Here is a 24,908-nt window from a genome sequence, read left to right as displayed (position 1 = left end):
GGTGGTGGTTTGAGGTCAGGCAGAGCGGGTTTGATTTTTCTTCTCCTCGGCGCCCTCTCCCCCCCTCCCTTCCCCGCGTTCTTTCTTCTGATCACTCCTCGTTTGAATTTCATATCTTCCTCAGCTTGAGTAACTACGCTCTGGTTCTTGGGCCGTTTTTCCCTCTCTGCGTGAGCAAAGCTGACTGTAAAATCGGGCAATGTGAGAGAAGGAGGCGTGCTCAAAGATGTTTAGCACTGCTGAGACCTGCCGAAGGGAAGGGAGGGAGGAAGAACTTCGCGTCGACGACGGCGACGGTTCTCGGTTCTTTGAATCGCGATAACAGCCCCTCCCGCCAATGCAATTTTCATCAAAGAAGGTTTGATAGAGGGCAAGCTCGTAAAGTTGATATAACAGGGGGGGCCGCTAGTATTGGATCTTATGAGACGACACAGCGCAGAAAGATGATGGGGGAGAAAGAGGGAGAAGATGTAGTCTGGCCCTGCTCCCTCCTGACCGGTGACCTCTCTCCGTTTCATTTGGGCTAGGGCATTCTTGCCTCCCAACGTCTATCTGCTCCTAAACGAGCGATTATGGCTCCTACACGCCATTCTACTTCGGATCATCCTCATCACCATCATCAGCAATCCTCAGTCCCTTACTCTACCATCCAACCTTCCGCCCTCCAGCAGCAGCAGCAAGCTCAACCACCACCTCACCGTCCACCACCTTCGCTTCTTCCCTCCCCTCCTCAGCCCTCGTCGTCGCACCAGAATCCACTTCCTTCGTCCGGATCAGTGGCCTACATCGTACGAGGACATGGATCCTACAGCATCAGCAGCTTCAACGGCCGATTCGTCGTTCCCTCTCTCCTCCTCCTCGACTTCAACCACGAAACCTCGTCAAGGAAAGGAACGATCGGGATCTCTTCTGGGAGGAGCGTCCAGAGGGAAACCCAAAGCTGTCGCAGGAACAGGACCTACGAGAGCAGCCAAGAAGAAGAAGAACGGCGACGAGGGAGGAGGAGGAGCCGCGAAGGTCTTGCAGAGGAAGGACGGCACGCTCCGGACTCAGTACAGTTCTTGTGGTGCTTGCAGGTTGAGACGAGTCAGGTGAGTCTCTTCTATCTATTATCGCTCTCGAGCCGTGGGTTTGGAGAAGGACACGAAGAAGAAGAAGGCCAGAAAACGTGGAAGCTCTGGAGATGGTCCGTTCTGGAGCCTCGGCGGAGAGAGGCGCCTCTCGAAGAGTCATCTCGGAAGCAGTGAAGGGCTGAAGAGGTTCGAGGGGAAATTCTGCACCCAAAGGGCTTCGTTGGGGGGGGGGAAGTCGGAGAGGAATCTGCCCAGTCTCTCTCTGCTCTGTCCTTCCCTCCCTTTGCCAAACACGCCGCCTTTCTCCTCAATCTCTTGTTTGACCTGATTCTTCCGCTCTTGATCGACGCTGATCGCTCTCTCTCTTCGTTCTTTGCTGTCTCAATCTACTTTCTATTCTTACAGGTGCAAGTGAGTGAAACGTCGTCTTTCCTCGCTTTCGCTTCCTTCGACGACCGCCTGCCCTCCTTTTTCAGCCTCGACCGTCCCTGTCAAGCTCGATCACCCTCTTCCCCAAACTTGAGCACAACTCCGCTCCTTCTTCTCGAGGCGGAGAACATGAACCTCCGTTTTGTAGCGGAAGGGAGGCTGGTCTGAGCTTGGAGGGATTCACGTGCACACCGAGGGACTTTCGTTGGTCTTCTCTCGGCGGGAGGGAGGGAGGAAGAGGGATGGAGGAGGACGCGAAGGAGGCAGAACGCTGGATAGGACGAGCTCGTGGGCGCTTCTTCTGATGGAAGAAAGCGGTGTGGCTCCTATATCAGCGAATTTGCGCTGTTTCATTTGCAGGAGGTTGAATCGATGGTCTCGGTTTCAATCGCACCCTCCCTTCTCTCCGTCGCGTCGAGCTTCCGTTGGCTGACTCTCTTTCTCTTCCCTTTCGTCTTCAGCCTCACCGACGTCAAGTCAAACTACCTGGCCTCTCCCGACGCAACGGCCCTCTCCCTCATCGACGGAGAACTCGTCTCAGCTTCTGGAACCGTCCTGAAATGCTTGAACTGCCTCGAACGAGGACTTCGTTGCGTGTTCGTCCTCTCTTTCTTTCTTTCGTCGATCGATCTCTCCTCTCCTCTCTCCCCACTTCTCCGACCGTTCCGTAGCTCACTGTTCCTCTTACTTTCATTTCTTCCAGCGACTCCTACAACCCAAATCTACCCGCTCCTCCGCCTATCAACCGCTCAGGCCCTTCCTACACCTCTTCGACCTCCTCGAACTCAGCGACCTCGTTCACTGGTCCCTCGACTTCGAAATCACTACCGGCCTCTCTCCCCGATCCTCCGAAACCTGCCAAAACCAAGGCTCTTCGGAAAGGGAAGCGAGTGTTGCAGGTCGAGGACGAGTTTGGAGGTGCGAACTTTGCGAGAGGGACGCAAGGGTTGACGGGGTCGGGGAGGAAGATTCCAGAGCTGAAGAAGGCGTTCTTGTCGTCCGAGTTCTACTCTGCTTTCCATACTCAACGTGAGCATCGTTTCTCTGATTGGGTACGAGGATTTCAAGGGCTGTATCGACCTGCTCTCCTTTCCTTCGACGCGCCGACGATTTCAGGTCCGATGCTCGACCCAGAAGACTTCGCTCGTCGGTTCCTCGTCACCGATCCTCCCAAGGCTGAGTCTCTTGGTCCAGTGGTTAGTCCAGCGTTCCGAGTCCTCTCGTTTTCTTCCTCGGATCTGACGCGTCTTTCTCGTTCTCTCCCAACAGGGTTCCATCATCCCTCACGTCCTCTACGCCTGGGCTCTGTCTTACGGAGTCGACGAGTCAGGAAAGGAAGCTCCTCCACCCACAACGAACGAGGATAGGATCAGGAGACGTCAGAAGTGCAATGAGATCGTCACGGAGTGCTTGGGAGAGATTGATCGATACGCGTGAGTGGTCGAGTTCGTTGTTTGCGTGTTCATCTTTTCGGTGGCTTCGTGGCTGACCGCCTCTCTTTCTTTGATCACTTCAGAGTCATGCGAAGACCGACCTGGGACGGTGTGAGAGTTCTGCTCATGATTCTGCCTTTGACGGAAGGTTCGTTCTCTCTCTCTCTCTCTCGTTTCGACGCAACTTTCTCGAGAGCTGACCTCTCTCTCTCTTTCTCTCACTCGCCAGATACCTCTCCTCCCATTGAGAGACTGGCCATGTACGAATGTGCCGTCGCACAGGTCTACTCTCTTTGCTCTATGGACTCGTTGACCTACGACCTCGGGGTCGACAACGGAGCGGATTCGACGAGATGGGGAAACGCGACGGGAGATCAGCAACGACCTGAGTTTCTCGTTCGAGCCCGAGTGTATTGGTACTGCTTCGGTGATCATCGTTCTCTCGCTCATGATCTTTCTCTTCGCCTCGCTGATTCTCTTCTTGTTTGCCCTCCCAGTTCACGAGGCGATCAAGACGGGACTGAAGGGAGGCCGTTTGGTCATGTTCGTCGTTCTCCTTCCTCGCTCTCTCTTTCGATCCTTTTGGTCTTTCGTACTCAAATCTTCCTTCCTCTTCAACAACAGGGACGAAGATGATCTCGAGGAGTTCCAAGCATCCGGTCCAGCATCTCACAAGACGCTCACGCCCTCGCCGAACGGATACCATCTCGCCGCTCGTTATGCGACCGCTCCCATCCGACTCGCACAGGCTTGTCGACTGATCCACCAAGCTCTCACTGGTCCCAAGGCTCGTCGGAAAGACAGGGTTGATTCTGGGCTTTTGAAGCAGGCTTGGGAATCGTTGGAGAGTTGCTGGGAGGAGTTCCACCACTTTCGGTCGGAGGGAGGAGAGGGAGACGAGCTCGGGTCGTTGAAGACGAGGGATATGGTCAGGTTCTGCGATGGGTGGCAGATCTTCATGTACGAGTGTGAGTGCGAGCTCTTGGTTTTATTCCGTGTCGAGACGATGCTGATCTTTCTTCGTTCCCCACGCGTCCTCTTCTCTTTCAGGTCACTCCGTCATTCGAGAAGCTCTCGCCGATCGAGTCACCAACTTACTGGAAACGGTCAACGCTCCTCGACTTCAGTCGATGGACTCGGATACCTCTTCGATCTCGGCAGCCAACCTCCTCGAAGCTCAACGTCTTCACGCCATTGCTGAGTCGAAGTGCTACAACTTGGCTCGGTGAGTCGTGCTCGCTTTCTTCTGCTCCCTCCAACTTTTGGCTGACCTCCTCGTCATTTTCGTTTCTCAGACTCGTCGTGATCATCGTCAAAAGGAACCTCGGAACGAGATTCTTCGGCTACGACGCTTCGTTGGTTCGAGGTGAGTCTTCTCGATTTCCCTCCGCCTCCTCTTTCCGATCCTGACTTTGCTTCGACTCACTTCACAGATGGAGTCTACTACGCCGCTTCGATTCTCGCCGTCGATGGAGGAAGCTCATCCGACATGTGAGTCCCGAACGACGCCCCTTCTCGAGTCTTTCTCTCGGACTGACCGCGTCGCATCTCCTTTGCGTTTTCTTCTCCAGCAACGCCTGCCTCGCTGCGTTCGACGAGATGCGATGGGCCTTCTCCAAGACGTACGAACGAACGGAGAAGATCAAGGCCCTCTGGGCAAGCAGTCTCGACGCCGACGGTCAACCTCGGGACGCAAACGGTCCCCTTCCCTCCGTCTCAGCCTACCTCCCTTACCCTCTTCGTCCCACCGGAGTTCGAACTCGATCAAGAGATCCTCCTCCCCCTCCCCTACAACGGATGCCTTCTTACGCCAGCGAGACTTACACCGAGGACTCGAACGGTCAAGGCTCGTCGTCGTCGAACGATCACCTCGGAGAAGCGCCCTCTCAAACGGTCTACGCGTCTGGACTCGTCGCCGATGGTCCCTCCTCAGGATCGTCGTACAGAAACCGAGGCTCCCTCGCCAGATCGCTGGACGTGACGCTGAAGCTGGAGGACGACTCGCCGGAAGGAGGAGTTTGGGCTCTCCCTCCGTCGTCGCAGCGAGGAGGAAGTCGTTCGAGACATCCTTCGAGAGGAGGAAGCGGTTCCCTGGGCTCCTCTCCTGGAGAACTTCGAGTCTGGAGAGAGGAAGGTCAGCTCGAGGTCAACTTGGCGGATACTCGTTACGACGGAGGAGTGGAGGAGGAACCCGACGCTGGGCTCGGCCCTGGTCCCTCGACGTTCGTCTCGGAGGTTCAAGGCTACTACCCTCCCGAAGAGAGCAGGCACCAACCCTCAGTCACGCTCGCTCCTCTTCAACATCAGGATATCTACATCTCCGAACCCATGGACGCGAGGTCCTCCTACGATTCCTACCTCCCTCCTCCTCAACCCCACTCGTACGAAAACAGTTCTCAACTCTTCGAGCCAGCACGCTACGAAGCCCCTCGCCACAACTCTTATACCTACGAACAAAACACATCCTATCCATCCTATCCTTCCCACTCACCACCTCAGCCTCCTCCTCTTTCTCAGGTCGAACACTCTTCGGCGCCATACCTCCAGCACTTCGACCTCCGTAACCCTCCCGCACCAGTCGACTCTCCCCTCCACCCTCAGCAGTCTTACCCCTACGCCGAACCTTCACCTTACCACCATTCTCCAAACTCTCTCCCTCCTATTCAACACTCATCGTATCAACATCCTTTCGAGAGGCACGACTCGCCGTCGAACTCTTCGTTCCCTCCTCCTCCACCCCTTCACCACTCCCACCCCACCCCTCCTCCTCCGAATCAATACCAATACACGAATCAGCAGCAGCACCCTCAAACGCACTCGTACCAGTACTCGTCGGCGATGGATACTCTCGCTCCAGCACCGTCTCCGAGAGATCTCTATCGAGGCGAGAACGAAGGAGAGGGGATGGAGCAGGATGGAGGAGGAGGATACTTCTCTCAGGCGGATATGGCGATGAGGATGGCTCACGAGAGGGAGAGGAACGGAGGCGGAGGACCTGTAGGAGGTCCGCCTTCGGGCTACACCTCTAATTTCCCGAGACACGGTTGATTGGATGGAGGAAGAAGGACGACGACGACCTGTACGATTTTTAACGACTCTCTCTCTTAGCTCGCTTCTTGTGTAACTACATACACGTTTCCAGGTTCTTTTGCATGTCTTTTTGGTTCTTATCTATGCTGTCAGTTCTTGGTTTCGATTCTTCGCTATGGGAAGAGAGTGGAGGGATAGACGCGTCGAGGAAAAAAGTGAAACGTCGACGACGCGTCGGGTCAAGTCGTGTCGTGCTTCTCCTTCAGCATCCGAGACAGATGAACTGGTCCTGCATATGTAGGGGGCCTCTTTAAACGGATGCATCGGCGGAATGTGACGTAGATTAAGTAAAGTGGAACGGTGAAAGGGAAAGAACGAGAGACAGCCGCGATACCCCAAGATACCCCTGAGAGCCGATGGGCTGAAACTGAGTTGCCTTTCTCCCCCCTTTGATGCTTCGATCCTGATGACCGACTGGTTGCTCTCCGATCCTTAAACTCTTGACGCGCTCCATCGAAGCCTCGGCTTTAAGTGTTAAACACTGCTAGTTTGTTTTGATTTTACCAAGAGGCCCAAAGGTCGGAAGCAACCTGAGGTTTTCAGTTCCAACTCGCTTCCCCCTTCGTTTCGTTTCACCCATCAACCACATCCCTCCCTCCCTTCCTTCCTCCTCACATTACCTTCCCTCTCATAATGAGCTACTCTCACCCTTACCGACAAATCGAATCTTCTCCTCCTACCTACTCTCCGTCGTCGCTGTCAACTCCCTCGAAGGCCCGCCAATCTCCCCTCCCTCGCTACTCGTCCTCCTCCCCTCCTTCTTCACCCGCCTCCTCCCTCAACTCCTACCAATCCTCATCACGGGAAGAAGCCCGAACCAAGCTCGAACCTCTTCTCTTCAGCCCAACAAAACCACTTTGGTCCGTGGCGAAGGAGATGTTCAAGAAGGGGAAAGGCGGAAAGAAGATGGACGCAGATCTTCCGACTCCGGCGTTGACGAAGGAGGAAGTCGAGGTGGGGATAGAAATTTACGATGCGTGGATGAGCAGGTGAGTCTCTTCATACTCTTTTGGCTGTGGTGGGAGAGCTAGGTGTGTAGATGATCGAAAGGAAGCTTCGAGCTGATCGAGTCGCGGCTGGGCCTCTTTCCCTTCTTCCACCCAACTTAGGTTTTGAATGAAAGCTGTTGATCGATGTTGCGTCATGTGAGGGATAGCTTTCGTGTCTGGTCGTGTACTTTATTCTCGAGGTTTATCTATTTACGTTGTATCATGACGGTCTCCTTCTGAAGCTTTGGGAAACTGGAGGGCTGAGAAGACGCGTCGACGCTGAGGCTCTGAGCTCATGCAGTTTCTTCTTCGTTTCTGGTTCGAAACCGACGAGGTTGTGGAGTGAGTACATCGAAAACCTACTGAAAGGGTAGATGGGAGGGAAAAGGGATGGTAAAAAGAGAGAAAGAGAAGAGGAAGAGCGACGCGTTCAGCCCATTCTCGGAAGTCCCATGCCGTTTCGTTCTTCTCGTTTTCCTTCGACGGGATCTCAGGAGACTCTGCACGCAGGCTGTTTTTCCTGCGACTAATCTGCCCCTCTCATTGCCGAGAGAGTTTTTTTACTCATTCATCTTCCCCTCCGCGTTCCCAGTCGAAAGCTGACGTCTCGATTTCCTCCCGCAAGCTCAACTTCAACTTCCAACGTCCATCTCGCTTGAAGCTGGCTTCCTCGACTTCCCTCTCCCTCACGAATGGGCTCCCAACCTCATCGAAATACCCTCTCTCGAACCAAAATGGACGAAACAGGGGTGGCAGGCGCTCCTACGAGACCGATCGAGCTCAACGAGCGGCATACGACGTCGAAGGAAGTCGTCGTCGATTTTGAGGAACGAGGATCGACTCTGCATCGGATGGGGAAGTTCAGGAAGGTGAACCTGCTCGTGGTAGTATGCTCTTCTCAGTTTTTGACGATCGCACTTCTCAGTAGTCTCTGTGAGTGTCCAGTCTTCCTAATGAGGAGATGCGAGCTGAACCACACTCCTGCTCCTCTTTTTCGACCTCAGTAATCGCCAATCCGAGAGTCTCTGTCGATATTGGACTCCAGCCTACGAATGCTCTCTGGGGTAAGTTTGCTACTCTTTCTTCTTCAAGTCAAAAGGCTGCCGCTGAAGAGTTTTCTTGCTGTTCACAAGTCATCGCATCCTTCACGCTCAGTTCGTCCTCGCGTCGATTCCTCTCTCCTCGCTCTTTGCCCAGCTCACTCTCGTCGTTCCACTTTCACAGCACTCGCTGGATTTCTTCCTTTCGGTGGTCGACTGGCAGATCTGTACTGTCCCAAAATCCTGTTCTGCTCGAGTTTGGTGGGTCTATCGTTCGCCTCGAAGCCAGTCGTCCCGTCGCTGACTCGTTCTCTTCCAGTGCGTGACTGGCTGCCTATCCCTTGGGACTTCGTTCTTCCAGGACTACAAAGGGTTTTTGGTCTTCAGAGGGATCACCGGTGTTGGTGAGTTGACTTGGTTTCGTTCAAATGAGCGAGACTGACCTTCGACGCGTCTTGGCCAGCTTGTGCGATGAATATCCCAGCAGGTGAGCCCTTCTTCCTCCATCTCATTGAATGCGACACTTAAAGTCGCCTCTCGGTTTTCTCAGGTGTCACTCTGCTTGTCCTGACCTTCAACGAGCCCGGACCTCAAGTGCACGCGTTGAACATGTTCGTTCATGTCTCTCTTCCCTTCTTCCTTTCGCCGTTCCTGATCGACCAACTACCTTCAGGTTCGGATTCGCAGCCGCTCTGGGTGACGTCCTTGGACTCGTGTTCGCTGTGAGTTCAACTCGAGCTTCAGTCGCTCGCTTTTCGACGCGTCTCGATCTATTTTGCTTTTCATCACAGGGCGTGATCATGCTCATTGGACCTGGGAACTGGAGATGGATTCCTAGGATTGGCTCCTTCGTATCTATACCTCTCAGTCTTGTCGCTTGGATCGTGCTACCTCCTCCTGGAATGAAGGAGCGAAGCACGGAGGCTCAACGGTGGAAAAGAGTCGATTTCGTCGGCGCTTTGAGCTTCACTAGTAAGTCTAATCGCTTCGTCATTCAACCTCAGCAGTCACTGATATCATTTCACGTTTCTTCTTCAGCTGGAATCGTCCTATTCATCTTTTCCATCACCTCAGGAGTTGCGCACGTCAGTTCTTTCGACCTCGTTATCTTTTCGACGCGGCTGACCTCCTTCTCCTTTTCGTTTCAACAGGGATGGAAGAACGCCACCTTCATCGTCACCCTTCTCGTCTCAATTCTTCTCTTCGTCGCCTTTCTGATTTGGGAGCTTCGCCTCCCTCCGACTCATGTCCGTTCACTTTCCTCCGTTTCCTTTCGACGAGACAGAACCGACTGACGTCCTCTGCCACCACAGGCTCTTCTACTGAACGAACCTCGACTTTGATCGAGTCGAGAAACGGCACCAACGACAAGAAGGAGGGAAAAGGCGGCTAGAGCGAAACCGATGAACCGCATAGATTTAGAAGAAAGGAGCTGGTTAGGGAAGTGGGGGAAGCTGGGAGACTGTAGAAGGGAGGGGATGGACGTTTGGAAGGAGGAAGAGGGGACGCGAACGTGACGGTTCCGTTTCGCCTCGGACGATGTTTCCTGCTGCCGAAGAGAACGGCAGCTCGACTGAAGATTTACGAAATCGGGGAGACAGCGAGAACCGATGCTCTCTCTTGTCGACCTCACAAGAAGAAGCGGTGGAGAAGAAGAAGTCCATCTGTGATCGTCGTCGTCAAGCTACCTCATCTGCTTGTAAGAGGGTATACGGGAAAGGAGGGAAGTTCTCGAAAGGAGACGAAGCTACATAAGAGGAGCGAGGTGAGAGACGAAGAAAGGTTCAAAGAGGAAGGGTCGAGATCTAAGCAAAGAGAGCCAACCCTCCTCCCAAAGCCAACGCCAAAACCAAACTAGCGAGCCCTCCCGACCCCAACCCAAGATCAGCGGTTCTGAAACCGGAAGAGGGAGCTCGAGAAGCTGAAGCGGATGCTCGCGAAGCCGACGAAGAGGAAGAGGATTTGGAGGAGGAAGAGGCGGCGAGGGAGGAGGGTCGAACGGCGGAAGCGGTCGAGAGGGCTCTGATCGAAGCTGAGGGAAAAAAAAAAAAAAAAAGAGGGAGTCTTGGTTAGCTCTGATAAGAGAGATAAAGGAAAGATGAGGAGGGGCAGCTCGCTGGTCCTGGTGGCGGCGGGAACGCTTCGGGTGGTCGAGACGACGGGACCTCCGATCGAGATGACTCTGACAGAGGCCGTCGTGGTAGGGACGATGGGAACGACAGGTGCGACGGAAGGGATCAAGCTGAAGGAAGAAAACAGAAAGGGAAGAAGGAAAGAGGGATCAGCTTGACACGAAAGGAGGGAAAAGAGCAGAGACGAAGAGGGAAGCAAAGACTCACCTCTCAGTCGCTTCAGCGAAAGTAGTCTCTGGAGCTTCGACAGCAGTAGTCTCAGGCTCTTCGATCGAGGTGGAGGTTTCGATTGCAGGATCTTCGAGGGCGGAAGTCGTCTCCTCGTCCTGGCGACCGACGACGAGTGCTCGAGCGTGATGATGATTGTTGGTGACGAGAGCTGTAAGAGAGGAAAAAGAGTACAGAGGTAAGGAGTAGGAGAAGAACAGGGGAGAAGGTCAGCTCGAGAAGTTGAAGGTGACAGAAGAAGGGAGAGGGAGAGATGAGTCGAACGAACCTCCCTGCTGAGGAAGCGCGACGACAAGGACGGAGCAAAGAGCGAAGAAGGCGAGAGCGACAGTGACGGTGAAAGATCGCATTGCTGAAGGAGTGAGAGTCTTGAAGTTCGAGAGAGAGAAGGGAGTCCGAGAGGGAGAGAAGCTTGATGTTGGCGTTGGGAAGGAAGAGAGAAGCGACGGAAGGTGCCTTTTCAAGGGTTTCGAGTCCAAGTGCTGCCTGAAAAGAAGGGAGAAGTTAGCGACGCTTCTGTGTGAAGTGAAATAGGAAACGGGGTGGGAGGTGAAGAACGAAAGGGAAGAAAGGGGACAGGAGGTGAAGCGGATCTCGGATCTCTCACTCACGCGCTCGTTTGTCCAAGCCTCTGTCAGAGTCTGCGAAAGTCTGTTTATAGGGATGGACTCTTGGGTATCCTGGGCGAGGCAGAGAGTCAGAGCTGAAGAAGAGTCGGAGGAGTTGGAGGGGGAGGCGGGAAGTCGAGAAGGCAGAGAGAGGAGCTCGAAGAACCTGTCTGGAGAGAGAAAGAGGGGGTCGTCAGAGACACAGCTTGTAGGAGAGGAGAGATGCAGTGCAGAAGAAGGAATGTGAAGCTGAGCTGAGTCCAGCTAAAGAAGCAGGGAGGGGGAGGAGGAGGAAAGGAGAGGGAAAGAGAGGAGAAGGGAGCTCACGTTTTTGAGAACGAGGCAAACAGCTACCAAGAATAGGCAGCTCTTCGTCGCGATCCCATGGTAGCATTGATGCAGCCGCTCGTGAAGATATGGGATCGAGAGGGCAGGGAGAGATGTCAGCTTGAGCTCTTCGTGGCGGGAGGAGGAGAGGTGAGCTTGAAACTTGGATTCAGCCCTCCTTCTTCTGAGCCGCTGCGTCCATGCAGAGAAGAAAAAAGAAAAATTGGCCAAATCTCTCGAGATCTCTTTCTCTGATCCCATCCGATCTTCTGTCTTCAGTCGAGGAAAACCTTCACTTTCGGGCGGACGTCACCGGGAAGAGAGGGCTGCGGCCAACATTGAACCTTCGAGCTCGCTTAACCCTTCCTCCTTCTCTTCTTCCCTCAAACGGCCACCAACCTTCTCTACGAATATGCTTCTCAAGGATCAGAACGAGGATGAGGAGGAAGTAGCTCTTCTCGAAAGATCTGGATCGTTTGTGAGTCCTTCTCTCCCTCTGTCAGTCTCTTCCCAACACCGTCCGTTGCTTCGAGCTCACACAGCCGATTCCTCCCTCCCTTCCCGCCCTTCTAGGACGACTCGACTGTGAGCTCAATTTCTGTTCTCGACGTCTCTCTGTATGCAGGAGACTGACCACTACCCCTCCACGTTTGAAAAAGACAAATCCCTTCAGCGATCAAACCGAAGTCGTGGCTTCTTCCTCGACCTCGACTCACACCATCACCTCGCCTCCGTCCTACTACCCTCCATCCCCTTTCACCTTCCCTCTCTCTTCGAGTGCACCTCGGCCGATACCAACAACGCACTCAGCTCATGTCTCGCACAACGTCGACGAAGGGAACGTGGTCCTTGGTCACGTCTTGAATCTCAACGTCTCCATGCCTCCCTTGCTCGCTTACCCTCAGGTGCGCTCTCTCTTGGTTCGTTCCTAGGGCTCGAAAAGAAAGCTGACGCCTTCTGCTTCTCACTCTCTTTTAGGGGCACATGACTGATCACCGAAAGAAGGAGAGCGTAAACGGGTACTTTCGATCTGCGAGAGGTCGTCTGGATCTTCGACTCGGTTTCGTTGGGAGAGAGGATTCGCTCGAGGAGGACGCCCATGCAGGATCGAGCTCAACCGTGCTAGCCAGTGCGAGCTCTCAGGATCGAATCAAGGTCGTCGCTATCTCGTACGACAGGATGAAAGTCGAGGTTGTAAGTCTTGCCCTACTCTTCTCTCTTCTCGTCGCGTCCGGTCTCTCTTTACCAACCCTTCTCCCTTTCATCACTTTCTCTCAAATAAAAACAGATCTCTCGTACCCCCGCCACCCTCCCCATCTCCCTTCACCTTACCTCTCGCTCCTCCATCACTCTTGTCCTCCCTCGCTCTTTCCGAGGTCCTGTCCACCTCCTCAACGCCTCTCGTTCGAAACTCATCCTCTCCTCTCAACTTCAACAAGCCTTCACCCACATCTCCTCCGAGCCTCCCATCTCTTTCATCGGCTCCCTCGCCGGCTGGAGTGGAGCGAGTCCGACGGAGGAAGACAACAAGTCGTCCTCGTCGAACACCGACGGCGTGTCGGCAGGAGGAGGAGGCACAGGTGGACTGAAGGAGGTTCGGCTGGATGAGCTTTGGATCGATAATCAAGGATCGGGGAGCAAGATCCATATCACGTATGTCGGGGAGGACGAGGAGGAGAGGGTGGCGAGGGAGGTGTCGGGAGGGGTTGGGGATGGGTCGAGGAAGAAGCGAGGTGGATTTTGGAGGGCGTTGGGAGGCTGTTGCTGTAGTTGTTCGAGTGATAACTACCAGAACTAGAGTGATTTTAGTTGTCGATTCCTTTCTATCTCTTCTCTCTTTCATTGGAAGCTCGCTAGTCGATGCTGCTTTAGTTTTTGCGACGCGTCGCAGCCCACTCACTTCTTTCGATTCTCGCTTCTTCTTCCTTTTGTTCTCACGATCTTGACGAACCCAGTGCCCTTCTCACTTCTTGTCCGCTTCTTTCTCTCTTCGAAGGTACGGATCATCTCGACCTCCAGCCTCTGAAGAAGCCACGAAGAAGGAAGGGAGGGAAGAACGATCGACGACTCCGAGAAGACCTCCCAGTTTGTCAGAAAAACAGCGCACGATCTCGAGTAAATTTCTGGCGTCTCCTTCTTCTCGGATAATCCTCTCTTGAGGCTAGACGCTTTCGAGAAAATCTTCCTCTCGCTCCCCATTGTCGTCATCTTCCCCTGGCCCTTGCCCGACTCACGCCCCCATCTTCCCTCATGAGCCCTTCCCTTTTTTCCTCCTTCGCTTCCAACGACCACGACCTCGACAGGATGACCTTCAGCTTTGAACGTAAATGGTGGAAGGAGTGAGCTCTCTTCAGCCTTCCTTCTCTTAAAGACAGGAAACTAATCAGATGCTCCAAAACCTCAGATGCTCAGTCTATCAAGTGTGAGCTCTCTTCCTCCTCCCTTCCTTCTCTTCTCTTCGCTCTCTCCCTTCCTTCCTTCCTTTCTCCTCAACCAATGCTGACTTTGTCGTCTCCGCCTTCCTCAGATGGCCTGCATCCTTCTGCGACTCGAATGGAGACGGAATAGGGGATCTCAAAGGGATCGAGAGCAAGCTTGAGCACATTAAGAGTCTGTCGACGGACCTCGTCTGGATTTCGCCCTGCTTCAGCTCGCCTCAAGGTAAGCAGACTGCGCTCTGCTTGTTTCTACAGTCTTGATTCTATAGTAGAGCTGACCTTGAGTGGTTTCTTTTTGCTCTTCAGTTGATATGGGGTAAGATCTGCTCCGTTCCGTCATCGATCTCTCTCGAGTTGAGCTCACCTTCCTTCCCGCCCTCCCTCACTCTTCCCTCCCTTTACCCTGCAGATACGACGTCTCGGACTACAAGAACGTCCACCCCGCTTACGGAACTCTCCAGGATCTTGAGGATCTTCTCGCTGCTGCCAAGTCGAAGGGAATAGAGGTGATGTGAGTTTTGAGCTCTTCCTCCCTCCCTCTTCTTCCAAGCTGACCTCCTCATGTTTACGCCGTTTTCCAGCCTCGATCTCGTTTTGAATCACTGCTCGGAACAGCACGCCTGGTTTCAGGAGAGCAAATCCTCGCTCGACAACCCGAAGAGGAACTGGTTTCACTGGCAGAAGGGAACAACTGACGAGAAGACGGGAGAGAAGCTGCCGCCGAACAACTGGGAAGGGTGAGCGTCACGGTCCTCTATCACTGTCAATGAGGGCTCGAGCTTTTAAAGTAGTGCTGATTTTAGGCTCTTTCGGACGTCTGGATTGCAGGATCTTCAAAGGCGCGTCGAAACATCGTTCTCTCTCACTCCTCTTCGACTAACCCGGGAACCAATCTTCATTCTCTCACAGGTCGAGCATGGGAGTACGATGAGACGACCGACGAGTGGTACCTGCATCTTTTCCTTCCTCAACAACCGGACTTCAACTGTTCGTCGCTCTTTCGTCTTCCCGCTCTCTCTCTCCTTCGACCGAACGCTGACCCTCATCTCCCTTTCTTCGCTGCATCAGGGGAGAACCCTGAGGTTCGAGAAGCGATGTTCGATATCTGCCGCTTCTGGTTGGATCGGGGTTGCTCTGGGTTCAGGGTGAGTTTGTTCGCTTCGGGCTCGAAGTCGATTCGATTCGCTGACTCGTCTTTCCCCTCACCTCCTCGTCTGCAGCTCGACGCCTGCCAGTTCCTATCGAAACCAGTCGGCTACTCTGATGCTCCGATCGTGGATCCTTCTCAGTATCTTCAACCGGTCGTGAAACATGTGGCTCACGGTTCGTACATCTCTTCACTTTTCGTTTCGTGAGGACGCGACCTGACACGACTCCTCCTCTCACAGGTCCTCGAATTCACGAGTATCTTCAGGAGCTTCACGAGAAGGTTCTGTCGAAGTACGAGCACGCCTACACCGTTGGAGAAACCGCTGGGAGCAACGAGCCGGAGATCCTTCTCAAGTACATCAGACCGGAGAGGAAGGAGCTCGACACCGTCTTCGTTCGTTCGTTCCCTTTCGACGCGTCTTTTGCCGCCTCCCTCCCTTGCTGACCTCACTTCGCTTTCCTTTCTCTCAGAACTTCGAGCTCGCCGAGATCGATGGTAGCCACGAGGATTACGTGAAACCTCGATCTTGGAAGCTTTCGGAGTTCAAGCAGATCACGTCGAAATGGCAGAGAGCGATGATCGAGTCGGGAGCGTGGAACGCCATCTACCTGGTGCGCTTTCAGACTTCAAGCCTTGTCCCTCGAGCGTCGATCTGACCATTCCTTCTACTTCGTGTGCCCAGGAGAATCACGATCAAGCTCGATCAATCTCACGATACGCCTCGGACCTCCCTGAGTTCCGTTCTCTCTCTGGCAAACTGCTCGCCATGCATCTCGCCTCGCTTTGTGGGACTGTTTATGTGTACCAGGGTAAGCCTCGTTCTATCCCGAAGCTGCTAAATAGGTATCGATGCCATGCTGACTCGATCTCTCGCGCCCTTTCTTTCTTTCGTCCAGGCCAGGAGCTCGGTCAGATCAACGTCTCCTCGGACTGGCTCATCGAAGAGTTCAAGGACGTGGGATCGAAAAACCTCTTCAACGATCATCAGGTAAGTCTTCCTATCACCTACGAAAGAGAGAGCGCATCTGAACCTCCTCTTCTTTCCTCGGTTCGCAGACCAAACGTCGAGCGATCCAAGGAATCGAGGACGTCGACATGAAGGACGTCGTTCTCGCTCTCAAAAACAAGTCGAGAGACAACGCTCGAACTCCCGTTCAGTGGTCGGATAAAATTCACGCTGGTCACTCTGCTCTGCCTTGGATGAGGATCCACGAGTGAGCTTTCGCTTTCTGTCTTGACGCGTCGCGACCTCGTCTTTCGACTAACGTGCTTTTGGTTGACTTTCGCAGCGACCACAAGATCTGGAACGCCAAGACTCATGGAGAGGATGCGTTGAGCGTGCTCAACTTTTATCGAAAGATGTTCAAAATCAGGAAGGAGAGCGAGCTGCTGGTGAGTTTCGTTCCCTTTCTTTCCTTATTCTCCTCGACTCCCACTCCTTCCATTTTCACTCTTCTGTCTTACCCCTGACCGCTTCTCTCTTTCTCTATTTCCCTTAAGATCTACGGAGACTACCACGAGCTCGACCCCCTAAACGAACAGATCTTTGCCTACCGACGGGACCTGGAAGGCAGGACCGCTCTCGTTCTCCTCAACTTTTCCAAGGAGGTCGTCGGATACACTGTCCCTGCGTTAGAAGGAGGGAAGAGTATTGAGGGAGCGGAGCTGTTGATTGGGAACTACGACGTTGGAAAGTCGGAGGAGATTGACGGGGAGGGGAAGGTTTCGATGCGGCCGTTTGAGGGGAGGATTTTGTTGCTTCAAGAGTAGGTACACTAGCTGTTTTGACCTTCATTTCTTCAGCGTATTCCATGAGCTCTCGCACTCAACCTTCAACTGTTTGTGGCTAGGAACGCGTCGAAACGTTGGGTGACAAACCAAAGCTGACCTCTATCGACCTCCTCCGCCTCGAGCTCTCCCCTTTCACTCCCTTCTTGCCTTCAACGCTCACCATCTCAAAGGATGTCCTACTGTGGTTCCCTAGTTCTCGCCCTCTCCCTCGTTCCGGGGTACTGGCTCGCAGCCGTCTCCTCTCAAGATCGCTACGAAGCAGCTTCTCGAGCGTTTGGACCTCCCCTCTCTTCCTGCTCGCCCTCGACTTCCTCCCGTCCTCCCCTTCCTCTTGCTGACGAACCAACGAAACGGCCGGACGATGAGGAGAGTAGGATCGATGGTGAGCTCTGGTTGCGTCTCCAGCTCGTTCTATATGCGAAGAGCTGATCGTCTCTCTTGCGTTGTACAGGAGAACGAGAGACGAAGAAGACGAACCTCCTTCGGAGCAAGAGCTCGTCGTTCATCTTCGCTGTCCTTGTCGCCCTCTTTATTTGGGGTGGAACCTCTTTCACCTGGGCCAAAGACGCTCTTACTACACTCGTCTTCACCGTTATAGTGGTTCGTCCAGTCCTTCTTTGTGGAAGGGAGGGGAAGAGCAGAAGGAAGGAGGAGTTGAGCTCGAGCTCACCCTTGTTTCTTCCCCGTCTCGTTTCGTTCCATCCCAGGCGATAGTGGTCATCGTTTCGACCGGAGACGTATACACTACTCGTGAATGTAACGTGTGTAGAACCTCGGAAGGAAGTGAGTTCGCTTGAGGGTCGGAGGTGTCTCGAGAACGCGGAAGTCTGATCATGTTCCTGCGTCCGTTCTTGTTTATCTCCCTTCCTCTGTGGATGACTAGGACTTTTCGATCCTCGAACGTCCAACGGAGGGCTCAGCCAACCCCTAACCCCCGCCCCAACGGTCGATTCACCCTTCATCAAGGTCACCCAAGTTCTCATAGTCTACTCCTCTTTCATCATCTACCCTCTCCTCCTCCTCCTCCAAAACACCTCCCTCGTCGCCCCCTTCATCTCCCTCGCTGCCATCGCTTTCACCTTCATGATCTCTCGAGTCGTCCCAGCCTCCAAGAAGCTTTCCCTCCGCTGGCTTGTCCTCCCCATCCTCGTCCTGGACGCCCTCCTCGTCTTCCTCACGATCGGACTTCTCTTTGCTTCGGACGTGCCAGTTGGACTGGTGTTCAACATCTGGATCAAGGAGAGGGTGGACGAGGAGTGGGCAGCTCATACCCCTGATGGAGCAGCGGGGGTGGAGAGTTTGAGGAAGAGCTGGTTCGAGGAGAGGAGGTTGGGAGCAGAGGCTCAGTTCTACAGGTTTTTGTTGCTGGGAGTGCTGGGGTGGGTTGTGGCTGGACTGTATAGGCTGGACGTTGGATTGAGAGATGCGAAGGTTCAGAGGCTCGAAATGGGGGAGAAGGAAGAACGAAGGGTCGAACAGGTCGACGACGCGTCGAAGATGGAATCGAACTCCTCCGAACACCTCATCACCGCTGGGAACCCTATCGCCATCCCACCCCTTCGCCAATCCCTCCAACAACACTCTCAACAAGCCCTGGAATCCATTCCCATCTACTTCACAACCTCCCTCTCCGTCGTCGTCGGTCTCCTCGTCTTCGTTCCTTTTTCACTGAGCTTCGTGCCAGGTCATCCTTTTGTCGACGGAGTACGTCTCTCTTATCCCTCTCTCTGCAAACACTTCTAGTTTATTTCTGACTCCTTGCTTGCTTATTTTCCTTCTAGACGATCTCCACAGGTCCCGTCAACTTCTCAGGAGCCGAGTTGCTGGCCATCCTCCTCTCGCCGCCTCTCATCGCTCTAGTTATCACCCTCGTCTCAGCTTGGAAAGGCGAGGTCAAGAAGGTGTGGGGATACGAGGAGAGGTGGGGTGGAGTCAAGCCTGCTCTAGCGTCTTTGGAGGATGCTGAAGGACGAGAGGAGGTGATGAACGACGACGACGCGTTGGTGGAAGTTTTGCTTTCTGAGAAGGAGAAGGTTGGAGTTTAGCCTTTTTAGCTAGCAGAAAAGGGGGGGGGGGGTTCATCTTATTTCGCTTAATGCTGGTGTGGTTCGTTCTCAGCTCCTTTCGATCACTAGACTACAGAACGAAGAGAAAGAAAGAAACGTCGGTTTTGAAAGACGGTAGATCGGAACTTAATATGTAGACTAGAGGATTATAGAGAAAACTAATTGGGTAAAGGGGTAGTTCAAAAAGACATAGAAAGCAAAGAGAGAGGGAAGAAGGAAACCAAAACACGACGGCGCCCTGTCCTCTCTATCACTCGGCACTCCTCTTCGACATCCCACGGATCTTCGCACCCCATTTGAAGAAAGCGAAAGGGATCGGCATCATGAGCTGTGACAGAAGAGGCGAAAAGGAGTCAGTTTGAAGCTCAACGACGCATCCAAAAAGGCGAAGAGAGCGGGAGCGACTCGAGCTGAGAAGAGAGAAGACGTACGAGGGAGATCATAGCGAGAACGAACGAGGCCCAAACATAACCAAGCTTGGAATGGTACATTCGATCGACGAACATCGGGATGGCACCTGAAGCAAGAAAGGGAAGAGAAGAGGAATGAAACGAGTCAGCCTGGCGACTTCGAAGGAGGAAAGAAGAAGAGGGATCGGAAGAACGAACCTCCACAGACTCGAGACAAAAGGGTTTTAGCGGCCATGGCGGAAGCTGCGAGGGGTGGGAAGGAGTCGACGATGTAAGAGTTGGCGCCGACTGAAGGAAGAAGAGGGCAGAACGATCGTCAGTCTCGTCTCCAGCAACGGATGTACGAACTTTGAGAGACTCACCGTAGATGGAGATCATAGCGTATCCGAAAATTCCCGTTCCAAACATGGGACTGGAAAGAGGCAGGGTAGGAGAGAAGAGAAGCGAAAGGTCAGCGACAAGTCTTCGTCGAAGACCGCGTCGAGTCCAGCCTTGGAAGAAGACTCACCCGATCCAGAAGACCCGATCAGGACCGTAGCTTGTGAAAGCAAAGATGAGGAACCCAATAGGCAAAAGTACGGATCCGACGAGCATCGAAGGCAACCTGGCTTCAGGGGGAACAGGGACTCCCTTCGCCTCGCAATCCTCGGTCACTTTGTTGTAGTACTGGGCCTGCCACGGGAGGATGGTTCCGAAGGTGAGCATCATTCCGATGCTGCAAGAGAATGGGGCAGAAAAACCAACGAGTCAGCGAGGGAGTCGCGTCACGAAGGAAAGAAAAAGGGCGAAAAGACGAACAGGATGGGAATGAATGAGAGCCCTACGGAGCCGAGAGAGAATCCTTGTGCCTCCATTACGAGAGGGACGGCGAAGAAAAGGAGGTAGAGCAGAGCGTAGATAAGAGATAGATAGAGCTGATGCGAGGGAAGGAGGAGGAGTCAGCGTCGCGTCGTCAGGGCGTTGATCAAGTCCCTTCGCCTCGAGAAAACGGGACCGGGACTCACCGAGAAGAGGAAGATGATAGGCTCGGTGAACAGCAGAACCAAAGGTCGAAGAAGACTCGTCTTGATGACCTCGTTCACTGGCTTTTTAAAGCGTTCCTGTTGAGTCATGAAGCCTTGATCTCCCGTCTCCTTTCGAAGCTTCTCCGCTCGCCTTCGAAGGAGGACGACGGCGTAGGTCTCGGGAAGGAGCAGGCTGGCGGCGGCCCAAGCTGATCCGGCGACTCCGAGGAGGAGGTACTGGATTTGGAAGGAAGGAAGAGCAAATGATCAGCACTTCAGAGACGCGTCGAATCGGGCTGAGATCGAGAGTCAGAGAAAGGAGACGAACGTAGCAGGCTCGCCATCCTTCAGCCGAGAGGTACCCGCCAATGACAGGTCCAAGGCAGGGTCCCATCTAGTTCGAAAAAGAGGAAGAGGAAAGTCAGCGTGAGCTTCAAGCGCGACGACGAACGACGAGACTCACGAATACGGTAGCAGAGAAGATGGCCATGGGAAGTCCACGATCCTTGGTATCCCACATATCGGCGATAGATCCTCCGATGACCTGGAAGAGGAAGGAGAAAGGGGACATCAGAAGCTGCGAACTGGATCGATCGAACGAGCAGCGTCGAAGAGAAATGCTCACCGTCATGGGAGCAGAAGCAGCGAGTCCAGCGAGAGCTCGACCAACAACGAGGGAAGCCGCATTCTTAGCAAAAGCCGAGGGGAAGGTGAAGACTTTGAGACGAAGAACGGCGGAGACGATCAGTTCCTCTCTCGCGCTTCCCGACTGTCGTTTTCTGCGAATACAACTCACCAAAGTAGAGTCCCATAGAGACGATAATGATGGGCCGCCTTCCATAAACCTCCGAGAGTGGAGCGAAGAACAGAGGTCCAATTCCGAAACCTGGGGAACGAAACGGGAGGACGGGAGGAGAGGGAGTGTCAGTTTCAGCAGGTGAGTCGAAAGGCAGGAATGAGGGATACTGACCGAAGACGAAGACCGAAATGGTGAGATGAACAATGTCGAGGCTGATTCCCAGGTCTGCAGCTACGTCGGGCATGTCCTGATGTAGGAGATCGAGAGGGGAGAGGTCAGCGAAGCGGCGAGGAGAGCGAGAAGAGACGGTCGAGCAGAGAGAACCTACCATCACCACGAGACTGCTTCCCAAGGCGACTGCGAAGCATGTATATGCGACAACAATCGTACGAAGCCTAAGGGAAGAAGGAGGTCAGCGAGGAGGAGAAGAAAGAGGATGAGCTAGTTTCGACTTACCATTTCGTTCCCTTCGACCAATTTCTCGGATCCTCCTTGTCTCCCTCCGTAAAAGTAACGAGCTTGATCTCCAGACCCTTCTCCCTCTCTCCCTGGCTCATGGTAAGCGCAGCTGGAGCACCGACAGGCTTAGGCTTCTCGGACGAGCCAACGACGGTGGGCGTTGGCGAAGGAAGGACGTTTTGGTGAGGTTCAGCGACCTCCTCCGCTGGTGAAATCCATCCTTGAGCTGTCTCGACGGTGTACTCGTCCGTCTGAGGACCTGACTCTGTATTGGTGGGGAAGTTGAGGGCATCGAGGCCGGTCAGAGCGTGGTGTTGATGGGAGAGAGTCGTCGTGAGAGGGTGGCCTTTGTTTCCCGAGGCTGAGGGGGGATGGGAGGGAGAGGAAGGCATGGCGAGGGGAAAAGTTGAAAGAGTCTAGGCTGTTGTGGTTGAGGGGAAGAAGACGAAAGCGGGGCGGAAAGAAGAACGAAAACAAGAGGTGGGTCAAGAATCGTGAGTCCGTGAAAGGGATTCGGGCAAGTCCCTTCGGGTCGTTCAAATTCAGCGTGTTCTTGAGGGAGCTTGATTTGGATTCAAAGGAGACTTGGCAGCAGAAAGGTGGGCGCTCTGGGTTAGTAAGCAGAGGAAGACAAAAAGGGAGTGGCGGTTTCGAGAGAAGGAGGAAGGGAGGGAGGAAAGTGAGCTCGAGGTTTCGAGCGGAGTCTCAAATCGAGAGCTGCCTCGTCTCGTATGCAAACTTTAGGTAGAATCTGAGAGTGAGAGCTCAGGCGGCATGCCCCAATCTTCCGATCAGGGGACTTCGGGCAGGGAAACAAAAAGACGAGGTCAAGAAATCACCGTCAAAGCGACCAACAGATGACCGATGTCGAGGCTCGCTCTTCTCCTTCTTAGTCTTCCTTCAACTCTCACCACAGAGGAAATCCTTTCCTTCCCTTTTCAAACAACCGCCATCCGGATGAGTGTAGCGGCTCAACCTAATCCCTCGGACCCTTCAACTTCCGTTCCTTCAACTCCTCCAGCGGAAGGTCTCGACTTGAAGCAGCTCGACCTTCAACCTTCCTCCTCCTCCTCCGTTCCTCCTCCTCCTCCCTCACCCTCCGACGACGAGGAAGCTTCTGACCCAGACGAAGTTCGTCTAAAGGATCCATCCAAGAAGAAGAAGAAGCGTAAACCCAAGAAGAAGAAGGTCAAAGGCCCTCTGCTCGAGCTTCAATCGGATCCTCCCAGAGTTGGACTCACCAAGATCTACCCGACGGCCAACTGGCCTGTAGGAGAGATTCAGGAGTATGTCGGACAGTGAGTTCGCAGCCCATCCATACTCCTCTTCCTCTCTCGCTCGTTTCATTGACCTTCTTCGTCGCTTTTCGTCCTGCAGCAACGCCTACCGATACTCCTCAGCCGAGAAGCGAGCTCTCGAAGCTCAGGATCAACTCTCCCCGGAAACGACCTACTCCTCGATTCGTCGAGCAGCTGAGGTTCACAGACTCGTACGAGCTCATGCTAGGAAGACCATCAAGCCTGGCATGACGATGTTGGAGATTGTCGAGAACATCGAGGACGGGACGAGAGCCTTGGTTGAGGAGAAGGGTATGGAAGCAGGGATCGGTTTTCCTACGGGAGTCAGTCTGAACGACTGTGCGGCGCACTACAGTGAGTGAAGTGAGATACATTTGCCTATGTAGAAAATGCAACGAGCTGACTGGTTTGGGTTCCCTACAGCTCCCAATGCTGGCGACAAGACGAGTGAGTTGACGTCGTCCTTCCTTTCCTCCTCCGTCTCTCGTGCCCGAGAGGCTCGAATCCTTCCTCTTCCTCCGCTCAAAGCTCACGATCTTCCGTCTACTCTCCTTCTGTTTGCACAGTTCTTCGCGAAGGAGACGTCCTCAAGGTCGATTTCGGAGTCCACGTCAACGGAAAGATCGTCGATTCAGCTTTCACCCTCAACTTCGAGCCAACCTACGACGAGCTTCTCAAGGCAGTGAAGGCCGCAACCAATACAGGTCTTCAGGTGAGCTTTACTTTCCCTCTTCGCATACTAGAAGGTCTCGGGAGAAGAAGGGGGGAGCAGACCGAACTCCGCAACCGACTGTCTCTCCGTTTCCGTTTTCGTTCTTCTTCAAGGTCTCTGGAATCGACGTTCGGATGTGCGACATCGGAGAGGCTATCCAAGAAACGATGGAGTCTTACGAGGTTGACCTAGGGAGTGGAAACATCAAGCCTGGTGAGTTTACAGAGCTCGTTTTTTGTTTCGCGTCGGGCTCGAGCTGAACCCTTTCCCTTCGCCTCCCCACCCCTCCCAGTCAAAGCCATCTCGAATCTCAACGGACACTCGATCCATCCCTACTCGATTCACGGAACCAAGCTTATTCCGATGGTCAAGAACGACGATCAGACGAAGATGGAGGAGGGAGAATGTGAGTCTGCGTCTGGTTTTCTGCTTCCCTCTTCCTCGAGTTGACCATCTATCCTTCCGCCTTCCCACTGCAGACTTCGCTATCGAGACCTTCGGATCTACTGGACGAGGACGTGTTATCGAACAAGGAGTTTGCTCTCACTACGCCATGTCGAAAACCTACGACGCGTCGGGTTTGAAGTGAGTCTCGGTTCCTCCCTCCTTCTCTCCCTCCATCGGGCTTCTCTCCCTAGCCATCAGACGCTCCGAAAGTGAACTAACTCTCCGCTTTCATTGACGACAGACGCGAAACAGCCAAATCCCTCCTCAAGAAGCTCACCTCGTCGTTCGGAACGCTCCCCTTCTGTCGTCGGTTCATCGATCGTTTCGGAGAGACTGGTTATCTTATGGGAGTGAGTCTTCCTCGTCTTATCCTTCACCTCAACTTTCCTAGCTCGTTCTGAGCTTCATTTCTTCTTTTTCCTTCGCAGTTGAACGAGCTCGTCGCGAACGACATCGTTCAAGCCTACCCACCCATCATCGACTCGCCAGGGTGAGCTTCCCCTTCTCCTCCTCCTCCTCCTCGTCTCCCTCGAGCTCTTCTTCAACCTTCTGACGACTTTCTGCTTTCGACACGAAACAGGTCCAAGACGGCTCAGTACGAGCACACGATCCTCCTCCGTCCGACGTGCAAGGAGATCGTTTCCAGAGGCGACGACTACTAGGGACGAACGGACGAGCTCGCCTTCCTTTTCCCTCGTCTTCTGGACTCGACGAAATCCCTCGCTTCTCGTAGGCTGCCTCGCTGCCCTCGAGAGGAACTTCGGCTGCCTTGAGACGCCTGTTCTGTTCAGAGGGAGGGAGGGGAGCAAAGCTCAAAAAGAGGGTCGAGGTTGGTCGAGGCTCTCTCGTCCGTCGAAGGATCTCGATGCGTCCGTCGAAGGATCTCGATGGACCCTTTCCCGCTGGACGTCTAGCTGGAGAGATCTGCTCTATAGATGGAGCGTGACGAACCTGATCCTGTCGACGGGACATTTTTTCCTGTTAG

General features: G+C 53.8%; 8 protein-coding genes across 8 annotated transcripts; 6 read left to right on the top strand and 2 right to left on the bottom strand.

Annotated features, from left to right (window-relative positions):
- Nucleotides 1-466: 466 nt before the first annotated feature.
- On the top strand, nucleotides 467-6,131 carry BDY24DRAFT_401974 (uncharacterized protein). Its single transcript, XM_076642147.1, has 13 exons — nucleotides 467-1,094; nucleotides 1,961-2,098; nucleotides 2,206-2,531; nucleotides 2,619-2,698; nucleotides 2,772-2,935; nucleotides 3,019-3,083; nucleotides 3,165-3,362; nucleotides 3,433-3,478; nucleotides 3,560-3,903; nucleotides 3,986-4,160; nucleotides 4,231-4,301; nucleotides 4,369-4,426; nucleotides 4,507-6,131. The coding sequence occupies exons 1-13, from the start codon at nucleotides 799-801 to the stop codon at nucleotides 5,981-5,983; spliced, it is 3,438 nt and encodes a 1,145-aa protein (XP_076492994.1). The 5' UTR covers nucleotides 467-798; the 3' UTR covers nucleotides 5,984-6,131.
- Nucleotides 6,132-7,748: 1,617 nt separating this feature from the next.
- Nucleotides 7,749-9,397, top strand: BDY24DRAFT_418539 (major facilitator superfamily domain-containing protein; the record flags this gene model as incomplete). Its single annotated transcript, XM_076643863.1, has 11 exons — nucleotides 7,749-7,947; nucleotides 8,019-8,078; nucleotides 8,148-8,168; nucleotides 8,239-8,315; nucleotides 8,374-8,458; nucleotides 8,605-8,665; nucleotides 8,728-8,776; nucleotides 8,846-9,026; nucleotides 9,093-9,139; nucleotides 9,206-9,301; nucleotides 9,368-9,397. The coding sequence occupies 11 exons, from the start codon at nucleotides 7,749-7,751 to the stop codon at nucleotides 9,395-9,397; spliced, it is 906 nt and encodes a 301-aa protein (XP_076492993.1).
- Nucleotides 9,398-10,091: 694 nt separating this feature from the next.
- On the bottom strand, nucleotides 10,092-11,483 carry BDY24DRAFT_197129 (uncharacterized protein). The gene is made up of 5 exons (XM_076636440.1): nucleotides 11,350-11,483; nucleotides 11,026-11,192; nucleotides 10,683-10,900; nucleotides 10,394-10,565; nucleotides 10,092-10,296 (listed from the first exon to the last, which is right to left on the bottom strand). The coding sequence occupies exons 1-4, from the start codon at nucleotides 11,414-11,416 to the stop codon at nucleotides 10,445-10,447; spliced, it is 573 nt and encodes a 190-aa protein (XP_076492992.1). The 5' UTR covers nucleotides 11,417-11,483; the 3' UTR covers nucleotides 10,092-10,296; nucleotides 10,394-10,444.
- Nucleotides 11,484-11,735: 252 nt separating this feature from the next.
- Nucleotides 11,736-13,316, top strand: BDY24DRAFT_197114 (uncharacterized protein). Its single transcript, XM_076636439.1, has 3 exons — nucleotides 11,736-12,254; nucleotides 12,328-12,543; nucleotides 12,638-13,316. The coding sequence occupies exons 1-3, from the start codon at nucleotides 12,228-12,230 to the stop codon at nucleotides 13,145-13,147; spliced, it is 753 nt and encodes a 250-aa protein (XP_076492991.1). The 5' UTR covers nucleotides 11,736-12,227; the 3' UTR covers nucleotides 13,148-13,316.
- A 318-nt stretch (nucleotides 13,317-13,634) lies between these two features.
- Nucleotides 13,635-16,859, top strand: BDY24DRAFT_401961 (glycoside hydrolase family 13 protein). Its single transcript, XM_076642146.1, has 17 exons — nucleotides 13,635-13,688; nucleotides 13,754-13,771; nucleotides 13,877-14,010; nucleotides 14,094-14,103; nucleotides 14,197-14,298; nucleotides 14,369-14,524; nucleotides 14,616-14,626; nucleotides 14,697-14,774; nucleotides 14,856-14,932; nucleotides 15,008-15,110; nucleotides 15,176-15,330; nucleotides 15,408-15,548; nucleotides 15,620-15,746; nucleotides 15,834-15,925; nucleotides 15,994-16,151; nucleotides 16,227-16,329; nucleotides 16,438-16,859. Exons 1-17 carry the CDS (start codon nucleotides 13,654-13,656, stop codon nucleotides 16,705-16,707), a joined length of 1,770 nt encoding a protein of 589 aa, XP_076492990.1. The 5' UTR covers nucleotides 13,635-13,653; the 3' UTR covers nucleotides 16,708-16,859.
- Nucleotides 16,860-16,864: 5 nt separating this feature from the next.
- Nucleotides 16,865-18,878, top strand: BDY24DRAFT_401959 (uncharacterized protein). The gene is made up of 5 exons (XM_076642145.1): nucleotides 16,865-17,110; nucleotides 17,180-17,328; nucleotides 17,436-17,511; nucleotides 17,612-18,432; nucleotides 18,510-18,878. Exons 1-5 carry the CDS (start codon nucleotides 16,900-16,902, stop codon nucleotides 18,771-18,773), a joined length of 1,521 nt encoding a protein of 506 aa, XP_076492989.1. The 5' UTR covers nucleotides 16,865-16,899; the 3' UTR covers nucleotides 18,774-18,878.
- Nucleotides 18,879-19,044: 166 nt separating this feature from the next.
- Nucleotides 19,045-21,564, bottom strand: BDY24DRAFT_344795 (MFS transporter; the record flags this gene model as incomplete). The annotated part of the gene is made up of 14 exons (XM_076637569.1): nucleotides 19,045-19,122; nucleotides 19,226-19,311; nucleotides 19,403-19,492; nucleotides 19,567-19,616; nucleotides 19,713-19,919; nucleotides 20,003-20,118; nucleotides 20,209-20,445; nucleotides 20,537-20,602; nucleotides 20,672-20,752; nucleotides 20,834-20,925; nucleotides 21,005-21,094; nucleotides 21,179-21,254; nucleotides 21,336-21,402; nucleotides 21,464-21,564. The coding sequence occupies 14 exons, from the start codon at nucleotides 21,562-21,564 to the stop codon at nucleotides 19,045-19,047; spliced, it is 1,437 nt and encodes a 478-aa protein (XP_076492988.1).
- Nucleotides 21,565-22,330: 766 nt separating this feature from the next.
- BDY24DRAFT_407988 (peptidase M24A, methionine aminopeptidase) lies at nucleotides 22,331-24,585 on the top strand (the record flags this gene model as incomplete). Its single annotated transcript, XM_076642783.1, has 11 exons — nucleotides 22,331-22,429; nucleotides 22,610-22,764; nucleotides 22,844-23,118; nucleotides 23,188-23,211; nucleotides 23,331-23,476; nucleotides 23,590-23,689; nucleotides 23,769-23,882; nucleotides 23,956-24,061; nucleotides 24,165-24,273; nucleotides 24,352-24,413; nucleotides 24,504-24,585. The coding sequence occupies 11 exons, from the start codon at nucleotides 22,331-22,333 to the stop codon at nucleotides 24,583-24,585; spliced, it is 1,272 nt and encodes a 423-aa protein (XP_076492987.1).
- Between the last annotated feature and the right edge of the window lie 323 nt (nucleotides 24,586-24,908).

The sequence above is a fragment of the Mrakia frigida genome, assembly GCF_051309035.1.
Source record: "Mrakia frigida strain ATCC 22029 unplaced genomic scaffold BDY24scaffold_39, whole genome shotgun sequence".
In the NCBI taxonomy this organism is placed as follows: Eukaryota; Fungi; Basidiomycota; class Tremellomycetes; order Cystofilobasidiales; family Mrakiaceae; genus Mrakia; species Mrakia frigida.
This window is presented reverse-complemented; position numbering and strand designations above follow the sequence as displayed.